General features: G+C 43.9%; 1 protein-coding gene across 1 annotated transcript in view; it reads right to left on the reverse strand.

Annotated features, from left to right (window-relative positions):
• Positions 1-1,182: 1,182 nt before the first annotated feature.
• Positions 1,183-24,155, reverse strand: part of LOC146567858 (caveolae-associated protein 1-like) — a 35,806-nt gene continuing 12,833 nt past the window's right edge. Inside the window, exon 2 of the mRNA XM_085283518.1 lies at positions 1,183-4,129. Coding sequence (XP_085139644.1) covers positions 3,251-4,129 — 879 coding nt within the window. The 3' untranslated portion in view covers positions 1,183-3,250. The remainder of the gene's footprint in view (positions 4,130-24,155) is intronic.

The following is a 24,155-nucleotide window of genomic DNA, read 5'->3' on the forward strand; positions in this document are numbered from 1 at the left end:
TCCCACTGTCGCCAAAGTGCTGCTCATAGGGGGTCATATGATTGTTGGGTTTTTCTCTGTATCTATGAAGCGCCTTGAGGTGACTTTTGTTGTGATTTTGTTGTGTGTGTTTTGCTTTACCAACATCTGTATTCGTCTGTACAACTGTGACAGTGTCAGACATCCTCAGCACAAAGTGATGCTCAAGTAATTCTGTGGAATGTAGACAACAGCTGAAGAAAGTTTAGTATAAAAGACCAACAGGTTGAAAGATAAAAGGGGAAGAACTAGTTATAACAATAATGTTGGATGCTGTTAACTCTGACGTCATTCATCGGTGGTCAATTTTGTTATTTGAGTAAACGAATCTAATTGAAACTACAATGTTGATATTTGTAATATCTTCTGTCTATAAGTTCATTTAACAATAACACTACTTGTTACACAAAGTACATAAAATTTGATACAAGAAAGAAAATGTTATGTAAAATGTTGCTCTGAAGTATTTTATTGCGCTAATTTAACATCAATCTTGTTGGATTTACTGGAGCTAAATAGCTGAACTCTGTAAAATGTAACCAGTGAACGTTTGTCATGTTCACATAACAATTTTTTAATGTTTTAGATGGAAATATGGTGGCATAATAAAACCCATTCAGTGAAGTAGAACAGATTATTTTTGAGTATGTTGCAGCTGTTGATGGTTCCTTTTACATGCTTCTGTTTGTTTAATGAATAAACTGTTAAATCCTCAGACTTCAATCTTTCAATCCAATAAACGACACCAAACAAGAGCCAGTAGCAGAAAAATAGAACAGAATAGAAAAGACCTTTATTGTCATTGTACATGTATAAAGAAAAATGTGCCTTTTTATGTATGTTCTGTTTTGGCAGATTTGGCAAGTTAGTTTTTCATAGGCACAACCGACATCCTCACCTCTGCTGCTCAACTCACGAATGCATTCTCCCTTCAGTGACGCGCCATTTAAGGGGAAATTAACAGGCTAAGAAGCATCTCCCAACAAAGACGTCACTGACCAAACAAATGTCCTAATTTATTGTGCAAAGTTTTCACACACAGGATATAATATATATATAATATATATGAATAAATGCCTTTGCATTTCAAATTCTGTAATATCAATGTTTTAGTCGTTTTTAAATACAAGAGCAGCAGAAAATGTTCAATAAAGACAAAGAAGCTGTGAACCAAATAGCATTTTAATGAAATCATTAGTGGTTAAGCAAAGTAACATTACAAAGGAAACAAAAGCAAGCAAACGGTTAAGTGTAAAGAACATTTGTTCCATTGGCACAGGCTTCAGTGCAGCTGCATGTTGTTACTGCTCTCACAGACATGGCATTGTTTCCCCCTTTTGGTGGTTTGAGCATCAAATCACCAAAGGTCTCAGCTGCACATCGACAATGCTAAAATATTTCAGCCGTCCTTACATATAAATGTCATTTGTTGCAAGCTGTGCAAACATCACAATTGTTTGACATGTAAATGTGGAAGAAGCGCAGGCAGCAGCGCACTGGCTGTGATTCACATTATATACAAAGATGAACAGCAAATGGTGATGACTCTGGGAACTAAGCTTTGACAAACACTGCAGAAACCTTTGGGAACAGTTACATGAAGCTCTCTTAGAATCATTTGTCATGTATTTGTAGCCTTCTGGCTTCTGGCCACGCCCCCTGCCCTTACCACAGAACACCTGTAGAAATATATGATGAATGAGCTACAGAGATGCAGTCAGAGCAGAACATTCAAATGCAAATCAACATAAATTCTTGACTTTTAAAAAGAGCTGTTGGTTTTATTGGTGAACACACGTGTAGAGGAAAATATGATGAAATGACCAGACACTAGGGGTCAGTGTCAGTCTGCAGCAGTCACATAAAAGCTCCAGAGAGCACACAGTGATTGTAAAAGCTGAGGATGCGTTGGTCCTTGTGGCAGCTTCTTTACCCAACTCATATCAGACGGTCTTTTGAACAAAAAAAAAAACAATAAAAAATGACAGAAGACTTTTTTCAACACAGGAGAAGATCACTCAAAGAAATGTAATGGACCTAACTACCTTCATTTTCATAACGGTTGTTCTTTGGGAGAAATGGCCGTACAATGTTCTGTAAAAACAACAAAGACACAGCGAGTCTACTACAGTCTGTCAGCAGTAAGAACATTAGCCTGATATAAAATGTGATCACATACAAATACACAAATACTCAACAATAACTTGGTAACAGACATCATTGTGCTTCTAAGTAAAGAGTAAATTAAGCAGAATACTATAACATTAGTAAGTAGAGACGGTGGAAGGAATAGCATAGCATGTGTGATACTTGATATTTCTGGATAAGCGTGAATATTTACTCTGTGAATTTATCATTTATCAGTCGGGAATCTGCAGCCCGACATCCTTTAAACAAACATTTCTCCAGCTGTGAGTCAGACAAAGGAAAAAGGGACACTTTCTAAGAATAATTCAGCCCTGCTCACAACAAACTTTCATCTTCTCCCCTTTATCCTGGTCTTTGCTCATGATCATCTCCACCTTTGGAAATCTGAGAGGAATGTCACATATTCCTTTGGATAGTGATTCTTAAGCCATAATGTGTAATCAAATAAAGGAAAAAATATAACTTGTTGTAGTCTTAATAACAGCGCAGCCTTTAGCACGTGGTCCATAAAAAGGACCTTTTGGGGGAGGGGCCTCTGTAGATGATCACCTTATAGAGCTGAAAAGCCAAATGTGTTAGCACTCTTCATGGTTATAGCTCCAGGGTTTCCTCTCTGTTCTCAGGTGCTACTTTTAAAAATCCTAACACAAAGACTGACTCTGACTGTGAGTGCAGAACAATCAGGGCCAGTGGAGCTTTGAAGCAGGCAGACATGTAGGTGAGATGCAAACAGAGCCAAAGGTCAGTTAAAGACATCACCGGCCTCCTGCAAAAGCTCTGACTTAGTTTGGTTGTGTTTATAATTGTTCTGTTTTGCTGCAGAGAATGATTACAATCTGTTTGAATGCTCACTTTTTTTAGGCTGAATTATTGTCTTGGGCACCACCTGTCGGATAATCTGAGAATTACATGTTCCCAGAAAGCATTTTTGTGAACACAATGTTGTCTTAATTGGCAGGAATCATGGCCAAAATCAAAATAATAATAATAATAATGATACCCAGGTTGTAATTAGCCTCATAATTTTCTGTGGTATCTTAATCTTAATGCTAACAATGATCTTGTTAGCATCTGCTTTATATCTTTAATCGCTATCTCTGTCTCTGTCTTCGTGCTCCTGCAAAGCATCGTGGCTGTCCTCCTCTTCATCCTCATCAGCCTCTTCCTCATCACCACCTCCATTCATCATTTCCATCTCCACCTCCACCCCTCCTTCCTCAGCCTCCGCGTCCACTTCACTGAAGGGCTCGGGATCCTGTGACACCTCGACCATCTCAGTGCCTTGAACCACTTCAACAGCACCCTCGCGAATCTTTTTGACGTGGAAGGTGAAGGGGGGCACTTTGTACACGGCGGTCTTGGACCGGGCATAAACCACATGGTCTGGTGTGAAGGCTTTCTTCATCTTGTCGCTGGATGTCTTCATCTTCTGCTTGCGCTCAGGGTTGACGCTCATGCGTGTCCCGAGTTTTCCCATCTTCTTCTCAATGTTGTGGCGGGTCTTCTCCAGGTTTTCCTTGGTCTTCTGCTTGGTCTTTTCTAAATTCTCCTTGGTTCTTTGCCTTGTCTTTTCCAGGTTCTCCTTTGTCTTCTGCTTGGTCTTCTCAAGGTTCTCCTTGGTTTTTTGTCTGGTCTTCTCCAGGTTCTCTTTGGTCTTTGCTCTGGTCTTATCCATCTTCTCCTTTGAGAAAACAGTTTTCAGGTTTTGTACACGTTGCAGGCTGCTGCGCTTGATGCGTTCGGCACGAGTCTCCTCCATGGCCTCCTCGATCTCCAAACCCTCTTCGTCCGATGAGAGGTCCACGTGAGGCTTGTCTGCCTTTTCTCCTTCTTCTCCCTCTTCTCCAGGCTCTTCCACAGCTTCTTTGAGCTCGAGCAGACTGCCTCCTCTGCTTCCCGACACAGACTCGGAAACCTTCATGGATTTTGAAATGCTGAGTTTCGAGGGAACTTTCACTTCATCCTGTGGAGAAAAGAGCATAAATCATGACATTATTTCTTCTGATAGAGGTTTTGTTAACGTACTGTAGCTAAACACATTACTGACATATTATCACATTTTAAGGCTGATAGTGTGTCTTGTTACATATCACAGTCCAGAGCAGCGTTGTGGTTCTGCTGGTTGGTGTATCCAGATTCATGCAGGATTAAAAGACTGATTAATGTGGTGAAGTCACAATTCAAATTTTAGCTTTAGGATAGGAGTATTGGTAAAAGGAGTGGTATGTCTCTGCTATCATGAAGTGCTTTATGTGTGTTTGTGCATTGTTCCTCTTTCTGTCGATGTGTGCAAGTACTCACAGGCTAACCAAGCCGAGCCGTGTGACTCACTTCAGGTTTTCCACACAGTGCAGCCATTAGAGGCCATCATAAACAGAGACGATTCTGAGTAAAGACATGAAGCTGTCTCAGAGGAATGAAAGGAAAACGTTTGTGTGGGATGTCAGCTGTGACAAAAGGGGCAAACAACATAATTACAGTGTGCGCACAAAGCTACTCTGACCCTTCTGCTGACATCATTAAGATGTGCTTAACACACATGCGGAGGGGAGGAGAGTGCTCCGGGACATTTAAAGTTTTGTGGTTGAACCATGTTTGTCTCTGCAGGCTGCTGCATGCTCTCATTCTCTGTCATGTCGTGTTAACCTGGAAACTCTGTATCATCGTCCTCCAGAGACGGGACCTCTCAGCAGGAGAGGTAGTGGGATTCTTATTTCTGCACTCATTTGCTTCTGAGATGAACCATTGTGGTTTTTATTACCTCGTGACTTCTAGCACACTGTCTGGAGGCGACATTCTGGAATAGCGGTCCTATCACTCTGCATCTGGTGAGCTTTGCAGTTTCCGAACTTTACTTGTTTGGAATATTTTGTATGTGTGACCTGCCTCGCCTGACCCTGGCCCGCCCTGTAAAGCATTCCTGTATAGAAACACTTCACGCTCGCCTCCATAGTCATTCATTCCCCTCTCTGTTCCATCTTCCACCCACCATATCTTCCCTTTCTCAATAACATTCCAGCCAAGGGAGCCTATCTTTCTCTTTTCTCATAAATTCAGCACTCTGGCCTGCAAATGCAGGGATGGAAGAGAGGGCGGGGGTCTTCCTCTTTCCATCACGGCAACTTTGAATCCAACTGGGCTCCAGACATGTACCTTGTGTACTGAATGTAGTACTTGCTGTATGTATTGTGTGTTTGTCTCCCCTTACACTGCCTTTATTGTCAAAACAGGAACTCGGTGGGGCCGGGACAAAGGACTAGCAGGGATGGGGGATGGTCAGGTGAGGAAAGTGGAGATGCTTTTCTGCTGTCGTATGAAACGACTAATTGCACACATGGGATGATTCTAAGAGTCGTGGAAAACCATCTGGTCCGCAGGAAGATGATAGCATCAAAGTCTTAGCTGGAAGGTAGCACTGAGAGCTAAGTGTGAGCATGTAGAGGAGGGGGGGGGTCTGCATCCATTGTGTTCTGTTCTCGTGGTTTTATTGAGGTATTGTGCTGCAGTATCTTGGGTAAACTTGACCTTAGATGAAGGATTTTGGCTTTCCTGCCGGGCGGGGGTGCTGGAAAATACCTGCCTAGTTACAATTCATTGTGTCTTATATTGAAGTCAAGGACAATGCAGTGGGTGCTGAAAATCACTTAAGAAAGGTTAAACCTCGAGCCTGGATCTCTCCACACTTAAAATACTCCCAGGTACACTTCCTTCCAATGACACCACACCATTTATTATTCCAGAAATAATTTGCATGTCCCAGTAAACAGTAGATTTGGTATTCCAGATTCCAGGATGGGCTTTTGTTTTATACAAACCAACATGCTTCTTTTGCCGTTTGCACCCATATTCATCACATACATCAACAGCACAAATAGGTGCTTAAGTAAAAAAGGGTCATTCCACATATCTTTGTAATGACATTTTTACATATTTTATCTATCAGAATCAGAATATTTTTAAATCCTCTAAAGAAATGACGTACAAATAAACATCAGGATCCTTTCAGCCGGCAGAGAAGGTATTTTGCTTTGGCTAGGACACCATCTGAGCCATCACAGGACAGCAGCACTAATTTTTACAAACAAATTCTTCTAAAGATTTTTTTTGTTCTGCAAATTCATTATAGATCTAACTGCACAGAGTGATATACAAGTAATGACAATTATCAACATGGAAGAGATATACACATCAATAAATCAATAATCATAAGCCAATGAAATCTCGTATATGATTTGAAAATCCATCCTTTCGCTTCCGCCTATCCTTCTCAGGGTCGCGGGAGCCTATCCCAGCTGTCATAGGGCGAGAGGCGGGGTACACCCTGGACAGGTCGCCAGTCTGTTACACACAGGGACAGACACCCATTCACTCCCACCTATGGGCAATTTGGATTAATCCCCCCCAAACTGCATGTCTTTGGACTGTGGGAGGAAGCTGGAGTACCCGGAGGGAACTCACGGGGAGAACATGCAAACTCCACACAGAAAGACCCCATCAGACCCCGGCCTGATGGTGGAATTGAACTCAGGACCCTCTTGTTGTGGAGCAACAGTCCCACTGTGCCACTGTGCTTCCCTGAGAAAGTGTCATTAAAAATTGTACCTTAAATATATTTGAATATACAACCTGTGCACTATTGAGCTACTTCAATAAGATTATAATGTTGACTTAAATACTTTTTTGTGATGGACGGTTCACACACCAGTTTTTTATTCTATAAAAATATTTCTGTTATCCAAAATAAATAGTTCAGAAAACTGGAAAACAGAGTTTTGGAGGATCTGGAGACTGAAGCGACTTCTTTGCTCATTGGTTGCTTTGTTTTCTGTCACATGATCACTGAAAGGCTTCTCATGGAGATGCTGCATGTTGTCTTAGACCACAGAGAATCACAGAATCAGTTTAGTTTTAGATGAGTACAAGAAAGTGGATGCATGGATGGACTATAGAGAATATAAAAATAGTTGTGGCAATAACTTAGTGTTAGTGTTCTGCTTAAAATGAGATGTCAATGATTGTCTTGTCTTTAAGGAGCCCAAAGTCAGTCTATCAGTTTGGTAAAGATGTGTGTGTGTGTGTGTGTGTGTGTGTGTGTGTGTGTGCGCGTGTGCGTGCGTGCGTGCGTGCGTGCGTGTGTGTGTGTCTAAAGTACATGGAAAGAGCGCAGGAGGAAGTTCAGGCAGTCACCTTGGTGTGTTGACTTCCTGACTCTACTAATTTAATGGGACATTGTTCTCCGTGAGGATGCTGTGCCAAAGACAGGAAAGCACACTCAGAGTCACGGAAAATAGACCAATGAGGTACGTAAGGATTGGCAACCTCTCAGTGTGTGTGTGTGTGTGTGTGTGTGTGTGTGTGTGTGAGTGTGTGTGTGTGTGAGTGTGTGTGTGTGTGTGTGTGAGTGTGAGTGTGAGTGTGTGTGTGAGTGTGTGTGTGAGTGTGAGTGTGTGTGTGTGAGTGTGTGTTCCTGTCTAGCTATCTTTGTGAGGACCAAAATCTGCATTCTACTATACTTGTGTCAGGATTACAATTAGGTTATGGTTAGGTTAGGGTAAGAAGCTACCGAAAACATTATGTCAATGAAGGTCCTCACTAAGAGGCTTGTGTGTGTGTGTGTGTGTGTGTGTGTGTGTGTGTGTGTGTGTGTGTGTGTGTGTCTGCACTACAGTTTTTTACAGCCACTAGGACACATGTCTCAATACTTAGGTCACTTTTGCAAAACTCTTCACACAATCCTCCTAACTGACCGTCAGCTTGGCAAAGCAGTTCATTCCACATTCAAAATGCACTACAACTACCAAAACACTTCATTCAGGTCTCAAATAAACTCATTCTTCCAGAACACTAGCAAAGGTTGACAGCCGACAAACACACTTTGTCACCCACAAAACAATGACCTAAAAAACACTAACAACATGTAGCATTACACAGTGTTTTCTTGTGTAAAACAAGGACACATCTCTGTTTATAATTTCAATATATGTTACTGGAATGAATCAGACATCATGCAGAATTCGTTAATATTTGTTTATGTATTTTTATTTTTTTGCACTAAGTAATCCCAAAATAGAAAGTCAAAGTCAAAAGTCAAAGTCAACTTTATTTGTCGATTCTGCCACATGTACAGGACATACAGAGAATAGAAATGGCGTTACTCTCAATCCCTAGATAAATAGCAAATGAACATTTAAATATATTTAAATATAAAAGTGATTAAAAATGCAAGTAAAATAATTAAAAAGTAAAAATTTAAATAAATAAAATTTTACATATAACAGAAAGCTATACAATATACAATATAATGGGTAAGTGACATTGAGTGTAAACCAGGCCGAGTAGTGCAATTAGGCAAATAGTGCAAATGGAGATTTAGTAATGTACGGTAAGAGAAAGTGTAACAACAAAGTCTTATGAGTCTTATACAAGAATTTGTATACACACCATCCACTGATACACATACAATAGTAATGCTATTCTACTCCATTTCTGGCTGGGTCCATGTTTACATCACAAAAAAACCTATTCAGCAGTTGTCTCCTTTTGTAATGAAATTGAAGGAGTAACATCTGTGCAGATGTTCATCTACAATGAGAATCAGCTGTGGCTGGTTAAACTGCATTTTTAGATTGGAAATATGTTTCAATAAAATATTGCTGTTGCATTTTGCTGTCTTTTTAAGTTTTGCATTGTGTTATTGTTTTGGCCATAAGTTTAACAGTTTTGAAAACAGTATGTAAGCACATGCAAAATGTCCTGTACGTACAAAGATTTTTGGCAGTTGTTGTGTCTGAGTGAGAAGATAATTCATGAAATTTGAGAGATGTAGTCATTGAATGCATTTTGTGCCAAAACAATGATAACTGGTCCTCAGTTTAGCCCACATAGACTTCTGTTGTGCTCACTGTGTGAGGAGTTTTGCAAACGTGACCTAAGTATTGAGAAATGTGTCCTAGCGTCTGTAAAAAACTGTAAATGTATCTAACATATTCACCAACAGGTCAACAGTGTTCGGGCTCGTTGGCTGCTCCAGTCGCTTGGCTTGGTTTATCTCGGCTCCCCCGACTTCATGTTGCCACTTCACATTATTTCACTCCTAGTAGCTTCAATCTGCTTAAAGTCATTCACTGTTGCCATGTCAGTGCAAATCGTCTGAGGTGTGGTGGGAAGGTGTCTGCTTGTATGGAGACAGTCTGTATAAACTGATCCTCCTGCTATCTGAGTTGCTATTTTCCTGAGGACTGATAGGTCACAGGTGCTGGTTCTGTATAAGTTGATCTCTTTTCTTGAACATCTCATCCTCCAGAGCAGGTTAGTACTACAGTAGAAGTTACCATGAAACAACTGAACATTTTTGTAACCTCAAAACATGAACTAACTCATGAGGCAGAAGCTGCTGGTCCTGCTGCACAGAACTATGCACTGAGTTTTAAGCACTGCATTAAAGCTCCACAGTGTTCCATGACCGTTTCCATGCTTAGACTTGGTCAAACCTATTGTGAGTATAGCCATGAGCCACAGGTGTTATGAGGTTAACGTTTCAATTCTCGACTTTAGAAGGTTGACAAAAATCATTTCTGTTTAATGGCTCCTCTTAAACATGTGATCTGAAAAAGTAGCAAGACAAAATGTGTATTTCCATGACAGTTGGCTTGTGAGTTGTTCTTTAAATGTCAGTCCCCCAGAAAACACTCAGACACACACAGTGTCCTCGCTTGCTTCTCAGCCTGCCCTCAGTTACTCTTTGCATCAGCAGTTGTATCACGAGGATTCCCCTTTTTCCTGGATTTACTGGAAAATCCCCTGAATGTGTGTGTGTGTGTGTGTAATGGAATGTGGACTCCTAGAGCTTAGTACAGTAGAGTATGCATGCTGCTCACACAGGTACACACACACACATGCTTTTCCACAGCAGTAGGGGAACTCTCGGTGGTTAGAGTTTAAACAGGAAAACAGAAACAGAGAAGGGTGTGTTATTGCCGGATTCCTCTCGCTCTGCATCAGCCTGATGAGTGGTTGCTGTGTGAGAGTGGAAAGCTTCCATGGTGCTCCTACCCCGCCCCCCACCACACACACACACAAATTACGGCTCCTGACTAGTAAACATTGTTTTGCTTTTATCTGGAAACATTATAGTTCCAGTCAGCCTCGTCCCTGTTACCATGGAAACACAACTTCAATTCAGCACTTTGGTGGTGAAACTGGAAATCTTTGCTTCCAGAATGATTTTTGTTGTCATCGCAAACTACGACGCAACAATAGTGTCATGAAGTGCACATGCACAGATTTATCTCCAAGGATATAATGTTGTAACTGTATCCAGTTTGCAGCAGGAAGCTCACACACACACATTTGGCAGATACTTGGCTGAGGTAGTTGTTCGGGCATTGTTATTGCTGCCATGGCTACCATGGACCCCGCTGGCTACACCCAGGAAACCCAACAATTTTTGGATTTTTGGATTTAACAGTGTGTCCTAGAAAAAGGAAATCAGACCAGTTAAAGTCACATGGAAAAGCATGACAAAGGAAAATGCTTGACCAAAGAGCTGCACTGAGATGGACCGTGGCACAGGAGTCATCGTGCACACTCATCATTAAACAAAAACAGTTCTGCTGACAGCACAGAGCATTAGCCAGCTGATCTCAGCAGCACACACACACACACACACACACACACACACACACACACACACACACACACACACACACAGTCTAATAGGGTGTTCATTAACATTAGACTGATGTGTGCATATTGTTACATTCAATAGAAAAAGATATCAAGCGGTTCATGGAAACTATCTGTTACAGCATGTTAACTTAGAAATAACACCTCACTCTTTTCTAAATGATGAACGCTGATTTATAAATGTTTTATGAAACTGCAAATATTTGATGTCTCGTGTTACAGTTTTTTACAGACGCTAGGACACATGTCTCAATACTTAGGTCACGTTTGCAAAACTCCTCACACAGTGAGCACAACAGAAGTCTATGTGGGCTAAACTGAGGACCAGTTATCATTGTTTTGGCACAAAATGCATTCAATGACTACATCTCTCAAATTTCATGAATTATTTTCTCACTCAGACACAACAACTGCCAAAAATCTTTGTACGTACAGGACATTTTGCATGTGCTTACATACTGTTTTCAAAACTGTTAAACTTATGGCCAAAACAATAACACAATGCAAAACTGAATAAGACAGCAAAATCCAACAGCAATATTTTATTGAAACATATTTCCAATCTAAAAATGCAGTTTAACCAGCCACAGCTGATTCTCATTGTAGATGAACATCTGCACAGATGTTACTCCTTCAATTTCATTACAAAAGGAGACAACTGCTGAATAGGTTTTTTTGTGATGTAAACATGGACCCAGCCAGAAATGGAGTAGAATAGCATTACTATTGTATGTGTATCAGTGGATGGTGTGTATACAAATTCTTGTATAAGACTCATAAGACTTTGTTGTTACACTTTCTCTTACCGTACATTACTAAATCTCCATTTGCACTATTTGCCTAATTGCACTACTCGGCCTGGTTTACACTCAATGTCACTTACCCATTATATTGTATATTGTATAGCTTTCTGTTATATGTAAAATTTTATTTATTTAAATTTTTACTTTTTAATTATTTTACTTGCATTTTTAATCACTTTTATATTTAAATATATTTAAATGTTCATTTGCTATTTATCTAGGGATTGAGAGTAACGCAATTTCTATTCTCTGTATGTCCTGTACATGTGGCAGAATCGACAAATAAAGTTGACTTTGACTTTTGACTTTGACTTTCTATTTTGGGATTACTTAGTGCAAAAAAATAAAAATACATAAACAAATATTAACGAATTCTGCATGATGTCTGATTCATTCCAGTAACATATATTGAAATTATAAACAGAGATGTGTCCTTGTTTTACACAAGAAAACACTGTGTAATGCTACATGTTGTTAGTGTTTTTTAGGTCATTGTTTTGTGGGTGACAAAGTGTGTTTGTCGGCTGTCAACCTTTGCTAGTGTTCTGGAAGAATGAGTTTATTTGAGACCTGAATGAAGTGTTTTGGTAGTTGTAGTGCATTTTGAATGTGGAATGAACTGCTTTGCCAAGCTGACGGTCAGTTAGGAGGATTGTGTGAAGAGTTTTGCAAAAGTGACCTAAGTATTGAGACATGTGTCCTAGCGTCTGTAAAAAACTGTATTTTCTCTGCAGGAGAAATGTTTCTGTGCACGCAGCTCAAAGCTCATTTAACACGAGACATCAAATATTTGCAGTTTCATAAAACATTTATAAATCAGCGTTCATCATTTAGAAAAGAGTGAGGTGTTATTTCTAAGTTAACATGCTGTAACAGATAGTTTCCATGAACCGCTTGATATCTTTTTCTATTGAATGTAACAATATGCACACATCAGTCTAATGTTAATGAACACCCTATTAGACTGTGTGTGTGTGTGTGTGTGTGTGTGTGTGTGTGTGTGTGTGTGTGTGTGTGTGTGTGTGTGTGTGTATTTCTTATTGAATGCCATGGGAAAAAGTGATGTTCAGAAAGAGCATAAAACTCCTCCTCCTGTTTTCCACTCATCCCCTTTAATCAGAGACATGGGACCAAAGAGAGAGAAATACAGATTGCTATATAAAGTGAAGGCATGCCGCAGGTCCCTGAGGGAGAAGAGGGATGAGTCACCAGGCCTAGAGTTGCACTGGAGCGCAGCACCAGCCTTCTTTTCCAAATTCCCTTTTTTCTTTTCTTTTCTTTCTCTCTGTCCTTTCCAAAGTGTAGTACCTCCCTGAGGTACCACGTGGTCAGACGGGGATCACTGTGCAATGAGTCAGATTGGCATAACAGCTCCAGAGCAACTGAACAAATATTGTGTGCCAGTTGTTGGCCAAGTTATTCTATTTCTGATTAATTTTCATAGTCTTTGGCTTTCATCAGTCACATGTTCATATTAGATCAAATAAACAGTTTGTAAGTGCAGATGTAAGGCAGGTAAAGGGCTGTGCTGAAAGGTAAATGTAGCTGAATGTGGTTTAAGTGAACATTAAGTGTAATAGCTGTGCTTTGTTTGGTTTTTCTTTATGTCTGGTGCCTTCTTACAAGGCAGCTCCTGCTGTGTCCACTGCACTTGTCTTAAATTTGCTTTGTTCTCATATAGGTTGTTCACATACTTTGAACACATAACGTCCCACTAGCATTCAGCTTTATTGTGAATATCGCCCAGATCACTGAAGTCTTGTCTTCCTATCCGGTCGTTAAGTGATGATGTGACGAATCCTACTTCTGGGTCTAAAGTAGTCTGCGTTTAATATGGCTTTTGTGTTGTTAACATGTTTAATGTTTTGTATTTTCTTCTATTTAATCTCAAAAAGCTCCTAAAACAGTCAGTGATCCCTGTTGACCTCCCTCGGCTTTTATTACCGCTAATCATTTATTTAAGCTCAGTTTTTAAAACCTTAGGATGTAACTACAGCCCAGCCCATGCAGCAGTATATGAATGACTAACCTCGTATTGTGGATGGATTATCTCAGTTCTCCTGGCTGAAGTTTGGTCCTTTTACAGCATCCTGCCATGCGATTACATTTGTTCCTGACCACCGAGAACACTCACGTTAACTTTTATCGAGTGGAAAAAAGTTAGCTTGTTTATATTATGCTAACATAGCTGTGTCGCTAGCGGTCACGTAGCACATCATTATATACCAGCTAGCCCAACTTCAGTAACCCTACAAACGTCACTGCTGTTTAGTTTTCTGTCTTCATTTATGCTGGAAGTGATAACAGAGCTGTACGTTTGAATCTGTTTCTAAAACCCCGCAGTCAGGACATGCTATATTGTATTTAGATAGAAGCTAGCGAGCTAACTTCCTGCTAACTTCTAACTCCGTTAAATGTCATAAATTCCGTTTTCATGGATGCCTGGATGTTAAACTCAATTGTTACACCTGGTAGAGCAGAACGCTGATCATTTTATTAAAGATGAAAGACTTTAGACAGTTTTTCAACTCTCAGTAATGCCACAGTGATCGTTTGATATATGGACCTGCAGCGGAGTTTAGACCCAGACACAGCTAGTGACGTCAGACTTAACGACCGGATAGACTAAATGCAGCAGAGAACAAAGACGGTGATCAAATCTCTGGCGTCTCTCACCATCATACTCAGCTGGTCGTTACCATGTAGTTATTAATAGAGACTCCTGATACATAAGTGCTTGTTTCATGCACCATCATGTACTGGATATGATGATGATGATTTTAAAAATGCTATAAACTAAAACGTTCTGCAAGTTTAGTCATAACGAGCGGTTCTGTTTGTGCTGCTCATGTTGGGTTTGCAGATTTTCAGGATTTTCCCTGTAGGCTCTTCACCTCACAGCTCCTTAACAAATACAATTTAACTCATTATTTTAATAACTGAAGTGATTAGAATTGCATGAAAGCCACCTTCAAGTATAATTGTGAAATGTGAGCATATTTCTGTATTTGTTTAATGTTCTTGTCTGGTTTTGAAATAATAAGCCAATCTGTGACGAGCAAGGTACCGTCCCTACACACTGTTCCCCGGGCGCTGCATTGGTGACTGCCCACTGCTTCACTGGGTGAATGTGTTAAATGCAGAGGAACTATTTCCCTATGGGGACTAACACATACACATTAATTAATTAATTCATTCATTAATTAATTAAAGACAAATAACACACAATCGTCATTCAAATGCATTTGCTGCTTTGGTCAGATGTGTCTCTTTTATGTCATTTTGTACGTTTCTTAAAGGCCCACAGTGCGTCTCTAAGCCTATGTGGGACTTCAGAGCCCGACAGTTTCCATAAAGCTGTCATGGTCCTGGGCCGTGTTGGCCCAGTATTCTTAGTTCTCTTGTATTTTTGTATTTAGTTCCCTGTTTAGGTTCTGTTTCCTGAGTTGCCCTGTTATGTTGTTCCCTGTGTGTTTTCCCTTCGTGGCTTTTACCCCCTGTGTGTCCCTCTGTGTATCTGTGAGCCCTCGTCTCTCCTTATGTTTTATTCCATGTTTCCCCTGCCCGTTATGTCTGTTTTCCCCGTGCTCTCTCTCCTCCTGTCTGAACCTCTGTACTTCCTGTTTGACTCTGCCCGTCTCCCGTCAGTGTTATGTTCACCCCGCCCTGTCTCGTTATGGTTATCTGTGTCAGCTGTGTTCCCCGTGTGTTCCCACTTTCCTCGTTAACCCTCTGTGTATTTCTGTCTGCGTCTCCCTCTGTTCGGCGTCGCGTTCTCCCTCATGTTGTGTGTGTTCCTCCCTGTGTTTCTTGGCGAGCTTTGTATTTAGTTTTCCCAGTTTAGTTTCGTATTTCCTACGTTCTGCCTCTCCAGCATTAAAGCTGTAATTTTTGAGTTCATCCCCATGTCTGTGAGTTTTGCATTTTGGGTCCTCCTCCTGCCTGCCACACAGCGATCCATGACAGAAGAACGCGACCACGACATGGACCCAGCAACTCACAACCCCTCCGCTGAGCTCCGGGAGGATTTAATCTACACGGTGGAATATCACTGTCAGGAGTGGGAAGTGCTGCCAGGAGACGAACACCGGGAGGTCGTAGCCGTCCGTCTACAGCGGATGGTGTCCGGACTCCCGTGGCTGTTCGGCGCGCTGCACCCCCACATCCGGGACTTCCTCGTTTCCACCGTAAGCATCCGCCCGGAGCTGCCTCTCCGGTGTGAAGAGTCGGAGGACGTTCAGCCTGGTCCGCTGGAGGATTCGCGGTCCGGCTCGTCTCCTCCCCCTTCCCGGAGAAAACGACGTTCACGTCGCCGGCGTTCCCGAGCAGTGGAGCAGTTTTCATCCCTGGGTGAGAGTGACTGTGCGTCACACTCTCAGCCCAAGTTTTCTGGACCCGGACTTCATGACTTTTCCACCACTGTGAGTAACTCTGTTTTGCCCGCCATTGTGTTTCCTGAAACGGATAACTCCACCACTGTGTGTTTGGACTCTAGAGACACTATACAGCGAGGCACCTCGGTGTCGGATCATTCACCAGTTGCTAGCAACCTTTGTGTTTTTGAGCCCTCTGATTTTTGTAAAGCTCGCAGTATGTCCTTTGATTTAACCGATATGAATGTGTTACATGTAGATACAGCTGAACCTAAGACAGCTATCCTACACCAGACTCACCCATACACTGCTACCAGCATTGCAGCCCCACAGAACTGTTTTAACCAGCCTGTACACTCTGGGGTTTTCCAGTCTGAACTCAGCCACACACCACCACCATCATCAGCCAAACCATCTGAGACTGAGTGTTCTGTAACTGATGCTCCTTCTAGTAACTGTTTCATGTGCCAACCCGTTCTGTCTTTTGACATGTCCAGTGGTGCCCAGTCAGGTCCACAACCAGTGTTTAATCATTCAGTTTCTCGAGTGAGCGGTAACAAGATGGTCGCTTCCTTTGCTAAGCTAACTGAAAGACTAGGGTTAAGCGTTAAAGAGTTGCTTGATCAGGTCAAGTTTTGTGACCCACGGCAACGCATGCTTGATCCTGTTCGCTACTCCTCTGAACCTGTTGCTGTGAAAACTGTTGTGGGTGTTACTTCGTCCCTGGACTGTGTGGCTCCCCATCCAGTTCGATCTGAGTCAGCCTGCCGAGTTGGTTCACCTATGGACTATATGAAAATTGACTTTGTTTCTCAACCTGTGTTTGTCCTTCCAGCCTTGATTCTGAAAAGAACTGTCTCTGGCGTTCTTCCTTCTCTGACCTGTGTTAGACAGCACACCGTTCCTCAAGAGACAGTTGTTGATGTTGTCTGTTTTGAAACTGCTTCGGTGACTGTCCCTGAGCTAACCTCCTCCAGGACTGCTAGCGCTAACCTGGAGAGTGTTATAGCAGTGGATTTCCTAGGACCTGCTTGCTTTAAACCTAGATCTCCTAAAACTGAGTTTGGCGTCAATAACTTGGTTTTCCCAGTGTCTGTTGCTGCTCCTGAACTCTGCTCTCAAACTCCAGTTCCTGTAACCAGGGAAGCGCAGGCCCAGCTTTCCCTTGCTCCCGTATCAGTTCCTCGGGAGAGGGTGGCTGAGGTCCAGCCGGTCCCTGCTTCTATCCCCAGCCTGGCAGAGGCTCCGTTCATCCCGGCACCCGTACCTACCCCTCGGGTGGGGTTGATGGACACCCAGCCGTCGCCTGTGCCTGTTCCGGTTCCCCGGGTGAGGTCAGCCGTGACCCTGCCGACTCCTGCACCCATCTCAGTTCCTCGGGTGGGAGCGACAGAGGTCCAGCTAGCTCCTGCACCCACACCGGCCCCCAGGGTAAAGGCAGCCAGAGCCCAGCTCGTCCCTGCACCCGTATCTGTTTCTCGGGTGGGGATGGCTGGTGTTCGGCCAGGCCTAGCACCCGTTCCTGTTCCCAGAAGGAAAGCAACCCAGAGTCAGACACCTGCTCAACCACAAGCGCAACTACCACTACAACTGCCATTTCTGTCCATAACGCAGTCAGTAGCTCAGTTATTAGCACAGTTTCTTGTTTTGTCACCAGTCCAGTCTTTATCACAGTTTGCAGCTCCATTACCCGTTCTGTTACCACCTCAGTTTCTTGCTCCAGTGCCTGTTTGGTTATCAGCTCAGTCATTAACTCTGTCACCAGCACAGTTAGTAGCTCAGCAACCTGTTCAGTTACTGCCAACCTCAGCTGGGAGCCTTTGTGAGCTTTCTCCGCCAGCTGTGGACTGCATGGTACTGACAAACGTTGGACAGACTGTTTGCCCTGCACAGCCCCAGCCGTTGCATCCCGAGCCGACTGTGTGCCCTGTGCAGCTACAGTTAGCGTCCGCTGAGCCAAAGGTCTCCGCACCAGCTGGCTCTGCATCTGTCTCCGCTGGGGGTTCAGGAGGACCCCTCCAGCAGCTCCTCATCTCCGCTGGCGGCTCTGCCCAGCCCGGCCAGCCGCTCCTCGTCTCCGCTGGCGGCTCTGCCCAGCCCGGCCAGCACCTCCTCGTCTCCGCTGGCGGCTCAGGTCAGCCCGGCCAGCACCTCCTCGTCTCCGCTGGAGGGTCCGAGGGGGCCGTTCAGCCACCAGCTGCTTCACCGGCAGCCTCGTCCACGTTTGCAGCAGCCGTGTCTTCACCCACGCTAGCTGCGGCCTCCGTGTCTCTGTCCACGTCTTCGCCTAGTCCAGCTTCAGCCTGTGCTTCGCCTGGTCCGGCCCCGTCATCGCCTGGTCCGGCCCCCGCATCTCCCACGCCCGGTCCGGCCTCTGCATCGCCTTCAATGTCGGCCGGTCCGGCGTCGGCCTCTGCCTCTGCAGCATCGCCTGGTCCAGCCTCAGCCTCGGCAGCATCGCCTGGCCCAGCCTCATCGGAGTCTTCGTCCTCGTCTGGCCCAGCCTCATCGGAGTCTTCGTCCTCGACTGGTCCCGCCTCGACTGGTCCCGCCTCGACTGGTCCCGCCTCTACTGGTCCTGTGCCCACCGGGCCTCGGCCAGTACGCCTGGCACTGGAGAGCCGCCGCTGCCTTCCGCACGGCCGGCCTCCTGAACTGCTCAGTCGTCTCCTTCGCCGCCGCCGTTGCCTTCCGCGCGGCCGGCCTCCGGACCAGCTCTGTCACCTGTGCCACCCGCCCGGTCGGCCCCCCGACCGTGTGACCCGTGAACTTTTATGCCGGTGGGCTCTGGGTCGGCCCCCTGAACTTTATTTGAACTATGGTCTTGTGCTCCTGTGTTTTCTGTTGTTCGTTTTTGTTTTCTGTTCCGAGCCCTCCGTCCTGGGCCCCCGCCGCCCGCCCTGGGTCGTTTTCTGTTTGGTTTTTGTTTTCCTGTGTTTGGGCTGTCTGGAGCCAGCCCTTATGGGGGGGGGGGGGGGGGGGGGGGTGATGTCATGGTCCTGGGCCGTGTTGGCCCAGTATTCTTAGTTCTCTTGTATTTTTGTATTTAGTTCCCTGTTTAGGTTCTGTTTCCTGAGTTGCCCTGTTATGTTGTTCCCTGTGTGTTTTCCCTTCGTGGCTTTTACCCCCTGTGTGCCCCTCTGTGTATCTGTGAGCCCTCGTCTCTCCTTATGTTTTATTCCATGTTTCCCCAGCCCGTTATGTCTGTTTTCCCCGTGCTCTCTCTCCTCCTGTCTGAACCTCTGTACTTCCTGTTTGACTCTGCCCGTCTCCCGTCAGTGTTATGTTCACCCCGCCCTGTCTCGTTATGGTTATCTGTGTCAGCTGTGTTCCCCGTGTGTTCCCACTTTCCTCGTTAACCCTCTGTGTATTTCTGTCTGCGTCTCCCTCTGTTCGGCGTCGCGTTCTCCCTCATGTTGTGTGTGTTCCTCCCTGTGTTTCTTGGCGAGCTTTGTATTTAGTTTTCCCAGTTTAGTTTCGTATTTCCTACGTTCTGCCTCTCCAGCATTAAAGCTGTAATTTTTGAGTTCATCCCCATGTCTGTGAGTTTTGCATTTTGGGTCCTCCTCCTGCCTGCCACACAGCGATCCATGACAAAAGCTCTCGTCTGTTTAACCAGCTGAGCTTTGTAAAGTTGCATAAATGAACCAATAAAGTTTTCTTGAAGTGTTTCCAAGGCTGCAGACGTGTGTGTGTGTGTGAGGCAGCCTGGTGCTGTTCTCACTCTTACTGCAAGACACAGCTTGCCATTGTGGATTATCACTGGAGGTTGTTTTCATGGCATGCTTTGGTTTATGAGTATTCTGATCATGTACTTTCATGCAGAAGCACATATCAGTGTATGAAGGTAACCGAAGAAACACACAATCCAGTGTGATTAGTAAACATAATGCCTCCTGTGACTGATGGCTTCCAAATGAATACAATGAATCTATCTGTAATTTTCAAAAGTTTGTGTACTTTAGGCAAAGCTTGAGATAAGCCTTCCTCTCAGAAATGTTTCATTTTTACGCGATGAGCTTCTAATCACAAGCCTCAGCTCGAGCCCACTAAAAAGAAAGGGGCAAGTATCTGGAGCTTGGCAGCCTCTCTGTGTACATGTCCCCACACTTGGACGGACAGAGATGATAGCGGTCGTTTCCATGGTCACCCTGTGTTACTGTTTCCAAAAACAATGAGGAGGTTGGTGTGTAAGGAGAGGAGCTGCCGAACAACTGCCTTCTTCCTCAGCCTCAGCTGTGACTGTGCTCTGCTGTTGCTCTGGCTACAGAAGAGCACAGTCACACTGGTGGACACTGGTTTTCAGAGGTGTACGACCAACTGGTCATTACTGTTAATGACTTCACATCCTGGCTTTATTGTTTGGTATGAGTCAAGCTCCAAAAATGTTGGAAAATACTTCCCACAATTTTTCATTTGACCCCCTGCCCTGCTTTCAGACTCCACTCTGTTATAAACATGAACGCCAAGCTCTAGATGAGATAGAGCCTTATCTGTTTCAACACACCAGTGTGTCACCTGTTGTGAGGTAGAATAGACAGTCGGTCACTGTGGATCAGGTTTAAAGCTAAGAAAAAGATGAGTGATGGTGACTGACCCTTTCATCGTGGTAACCATATTTGTTTCATTTTCTTCATCACCCTGGACAGTAAAGTCACTAAGCAGTGAATGTACAGCGACTGTCTCGTGGCATCTGTTTGCAGTGTTTATTCTGGCCTACACTGATAGCTGACATCGCTTCCTCCTTCGTAATCCTCTGCACTTCTCGATTCACTAACTGTCCTTCTCTTTGTCTACATTCAGCTCCTCAGCGTATTCCTTCCATCCTCTCTAAACACTCTCTTCACTCAGAAACACCGTCTGTGCGCCCTCTTCTTGAAGTACATGTTCACCACAACCATTTCCATGCTTTTAGCAAAGTCTACCAACATTTGTCCTTTTGAATTGCTCTCCTTCAAACACACCTCCTCACATCTGTTCCTTTCACCTACATGTCCATAGAAGTCACCACTGTCTACACCCTGGGGAAACTCTCTGCCACTTCCTCCAACTTTCTCAAGAACTCCTCTCCATCTTCTAAGTTGTCTGACACTCTCTTCAGCTCCACACTCTTCCTTCAAGATTACCCCTACTCCATTTCTACACCACGGTAGAACCCTTTGAATATATCTGCAATGCTCCTGGCCTTGCTTCCCTTCCACTCTCTCCTGCAAACACAGTATAGCTACCTTACCCTTCAAATTCAGATAGTTAATCATAAATGTTTAGCCAAAAACTAAAATATAAAATGTCCAGATGATGAGCTGGAGCGACAAAACAAATAAAAGCTCGCTCAAGTTCAGCACCCATGTCTATCTCAGACCATACCATGCTGTAGTGGAACAAACGGGCTCTGGTTCTTCTTCTTGCTGCAGTTAGCACACTAAATCCTTGATTACCCTGTTAATGAAAATAACTGAACCCCTGCTAACAGCAGATATGTATACTGGGAATGTGTCTGTGGGTGACTTTGTTTTGAGGCTTGCTTTTTAAAAATAACTTTGGTGGTAATAGCAACATGGTTTGGTTTAAATTGTCCAACTTTTTTGTTAGTGTAGATTTGATGCAGAAATTCATGAAATATAGAAAAATTTATTTTTCAAGCTATATGGAGGATAGGAGTCCTGGTCCCTGGAACTGGGACAGGCATTACACTTTCCCAGTTTGACTGGCCATTCACAGGGAGAACACAGAAAGGCTCCCACTGATTTAAAGGCAGTGGATTTGTCTCACCATGGAGCCAGGTTCCAACTCTGTAATGAGACAAAAACTTCAGGGTCAACTTACCAGGAGGTTTCAAGACCTTTGCTTCACCTGCCTGGACGTCTGTTAACAGATAGTCAAAACTGTCATGTCACATGAAGACTTTACGTGACTACTAAGCAACATTCATGCTCCCAAAGCTTCCAAAAATCCGCAGTTTCATACAAAAGTACTCTGAAGAATAAGTAAGACACTTTGCAGTCTAATGGCAATAGAGCTTACTTTGGTCAGTGTAAGGTGTTAAAAAAGCGAGAGCAACACTGAAGTCATAACAGAGGTTGATGACTCTGTGACTTATCACAAATGCTCTTGTGTTCAGGGCCACTAATGTGACTGGAAATGAGAGTCTTCGAACCTGGAATCATATGACAGAGTGGATCATATGAGGAACAAGCTAATGTTTTCAAAAACCGCAGCTTTTCACTGTGAGTCACTGACAATTACTCTATTGATGTCAAGTGACCAGTACTGGAGCAGATCCAGCTGAAAAATATGACAGTATTTGTGAAATGACCAAACACTGAAGGGTTTGTCAGTGATAAAGTCCCTTTTTTAAATGCATAATCAGTGATGTGTGAATGAATGACTCCTTCTGCAGGTACTTGCCATGGTTGACTTTTGTGCATCTTTATCATGGTTTTCGGTCAGTAGTTTGATGGAGTCATACCCGTTCAGGGATTCAAGATTCAAGACTCAAGGTTCAAGGTTCTTTATTTGTCACATGCATAGTTATACAAGTAAAACACACAGTGAAATGTAGCCTGACACGCTCCTCGACTTGTGCAAAAGGGGGGAGAGAGGAAGAACATTATATATTATATACATTAGGTGAATGTGCAGTAGTAGCATGTATGCAGCAAGCAGGTGAATTCTGTACATTAAGTGAATTAAATAATTCACTTAATGATAGACAATCTGAACATTTTACAAAATAGACAACATGAACATATTTAAAATTAAAGGAATTTGAAATGTACTTTGTGCCGGTGGGTTTAGAGTGTCTAGAAGAGAGTCCTGTCTTAGTCACTTAGGGCCCGGATGGCTTGGGGATAGACAGAGCGTTCTCACTCCCGAGGCGTAACATGTCGACGTTTTGTCACGTCCCGCGGCGTTCCTGAGGAACGCGAAAGGAGACCTTCGGCGTTCTTATGGTACGCGGCGGGTTAAGGCTGGAATCCAGTGCAATGACGCTCCCGCGGTAGTAGACGTTCCAGCCCTGTATTCCAGCCCTAAACCTAACCTTATCCCTAGCCCTGACCATAACCTTATTCCTGACCTTAACCAGGACTTTAATGATGTTAAATAGCGTGTTTCTAAGCGATTTGAAGAAAAAGAGCGAACATGTGTAGGTTCAGTCCAGACGGTTCTCATATTTCCTCTTTTTCCGAGGTCGTCATTTAGGAACGTGGTGGGTAGCCGAAAAGGTAATATGGTGACGATTTGTCACCTAGCGTAAAATGTTACGCTTTGGGAGTGAGAACGGGTTGGGATAGAAGCTCCTTTCGAGTCTCTTTGTCCTAGCCCGGAGAATGCTGAACCTTCTACCGGATTGCAGAAGTTGGAACAGGTTGTTGCCAGGATGGGACGGGTCCTTCAGTATCTGCTCTAGTCCGGCTAGATGTACGTTCTGCTGTACAGATCACTCTCTGGAGAGCTTTTTGGTCCTTAACACAGCTGTTCCCAAACCACGATGTCATGTTCTGTGTGAGGATGCTCTCCACAGCGCCTGTATAGAAAGTCCTGAGGATCTTTGGAGAGACCCTGAACTTCCTCAGTTGTCGTAGGTGATACAGGCGCTGCCTAGCCTTTTTGGTCTGGACCTGAATGTGGGCAGCCCATGTCAGGTCTGAGGAGACGTGGACACCGAGATACTAGAAGGACTGCACCCTCTCCACTGGAGCTCCATTGATTGGAGGAGATGATGTTCTTCAGCAGCCTCTCAAACACCTTCATTACTACCGAGGTCAGTGCAACTGGCCGGTAATCGTTCAGGGATGAGGGTTTGCTGTTCTTGGGCACAGGGATGATGGTGGATCTTTTGAAGCATGTGGGGACCACAGACTTCGGAAGTGAACACACCTGCTAGCTGGTTAGTACAGCAGCTCGGACGTCGTGCTCCACGATGCTGATCACCGGTCTCTCGCTGATGACTGCACTGTCCTCGGTAGTCAGGCGGTAGTTAGCATTAGCCAACTGGCTAACCTCAAAACAGGTGTAGAACTGGTAAAGCTCGTTGGTGAATGCAAAGTCAGCGTTGATCGGTGCAGTGTCCCTTTTGTAGTCCGTAATGGTGCATAGTCCGTGCCACATACTCTGTGTGTCGGTT

The sequence above is a fragment of the Mchenga conophoros genome, linkage group LG8 (genome assembly GCF_057382185.1).
Source record: "Mchenga conophoros isolate Kocher_MC1m ecotype Shallow Benthic linkage group LG8, M_conophoros_male_GT1.1, whole genome shotgun sequence".
In the NCBI taxonomy this organism is placed as follows: Eukaryota; Metazoa; Chordata; class Actinopteri; order Cichliformes; family Cichlidae; genus Mchenga; species Mchenga conophoros.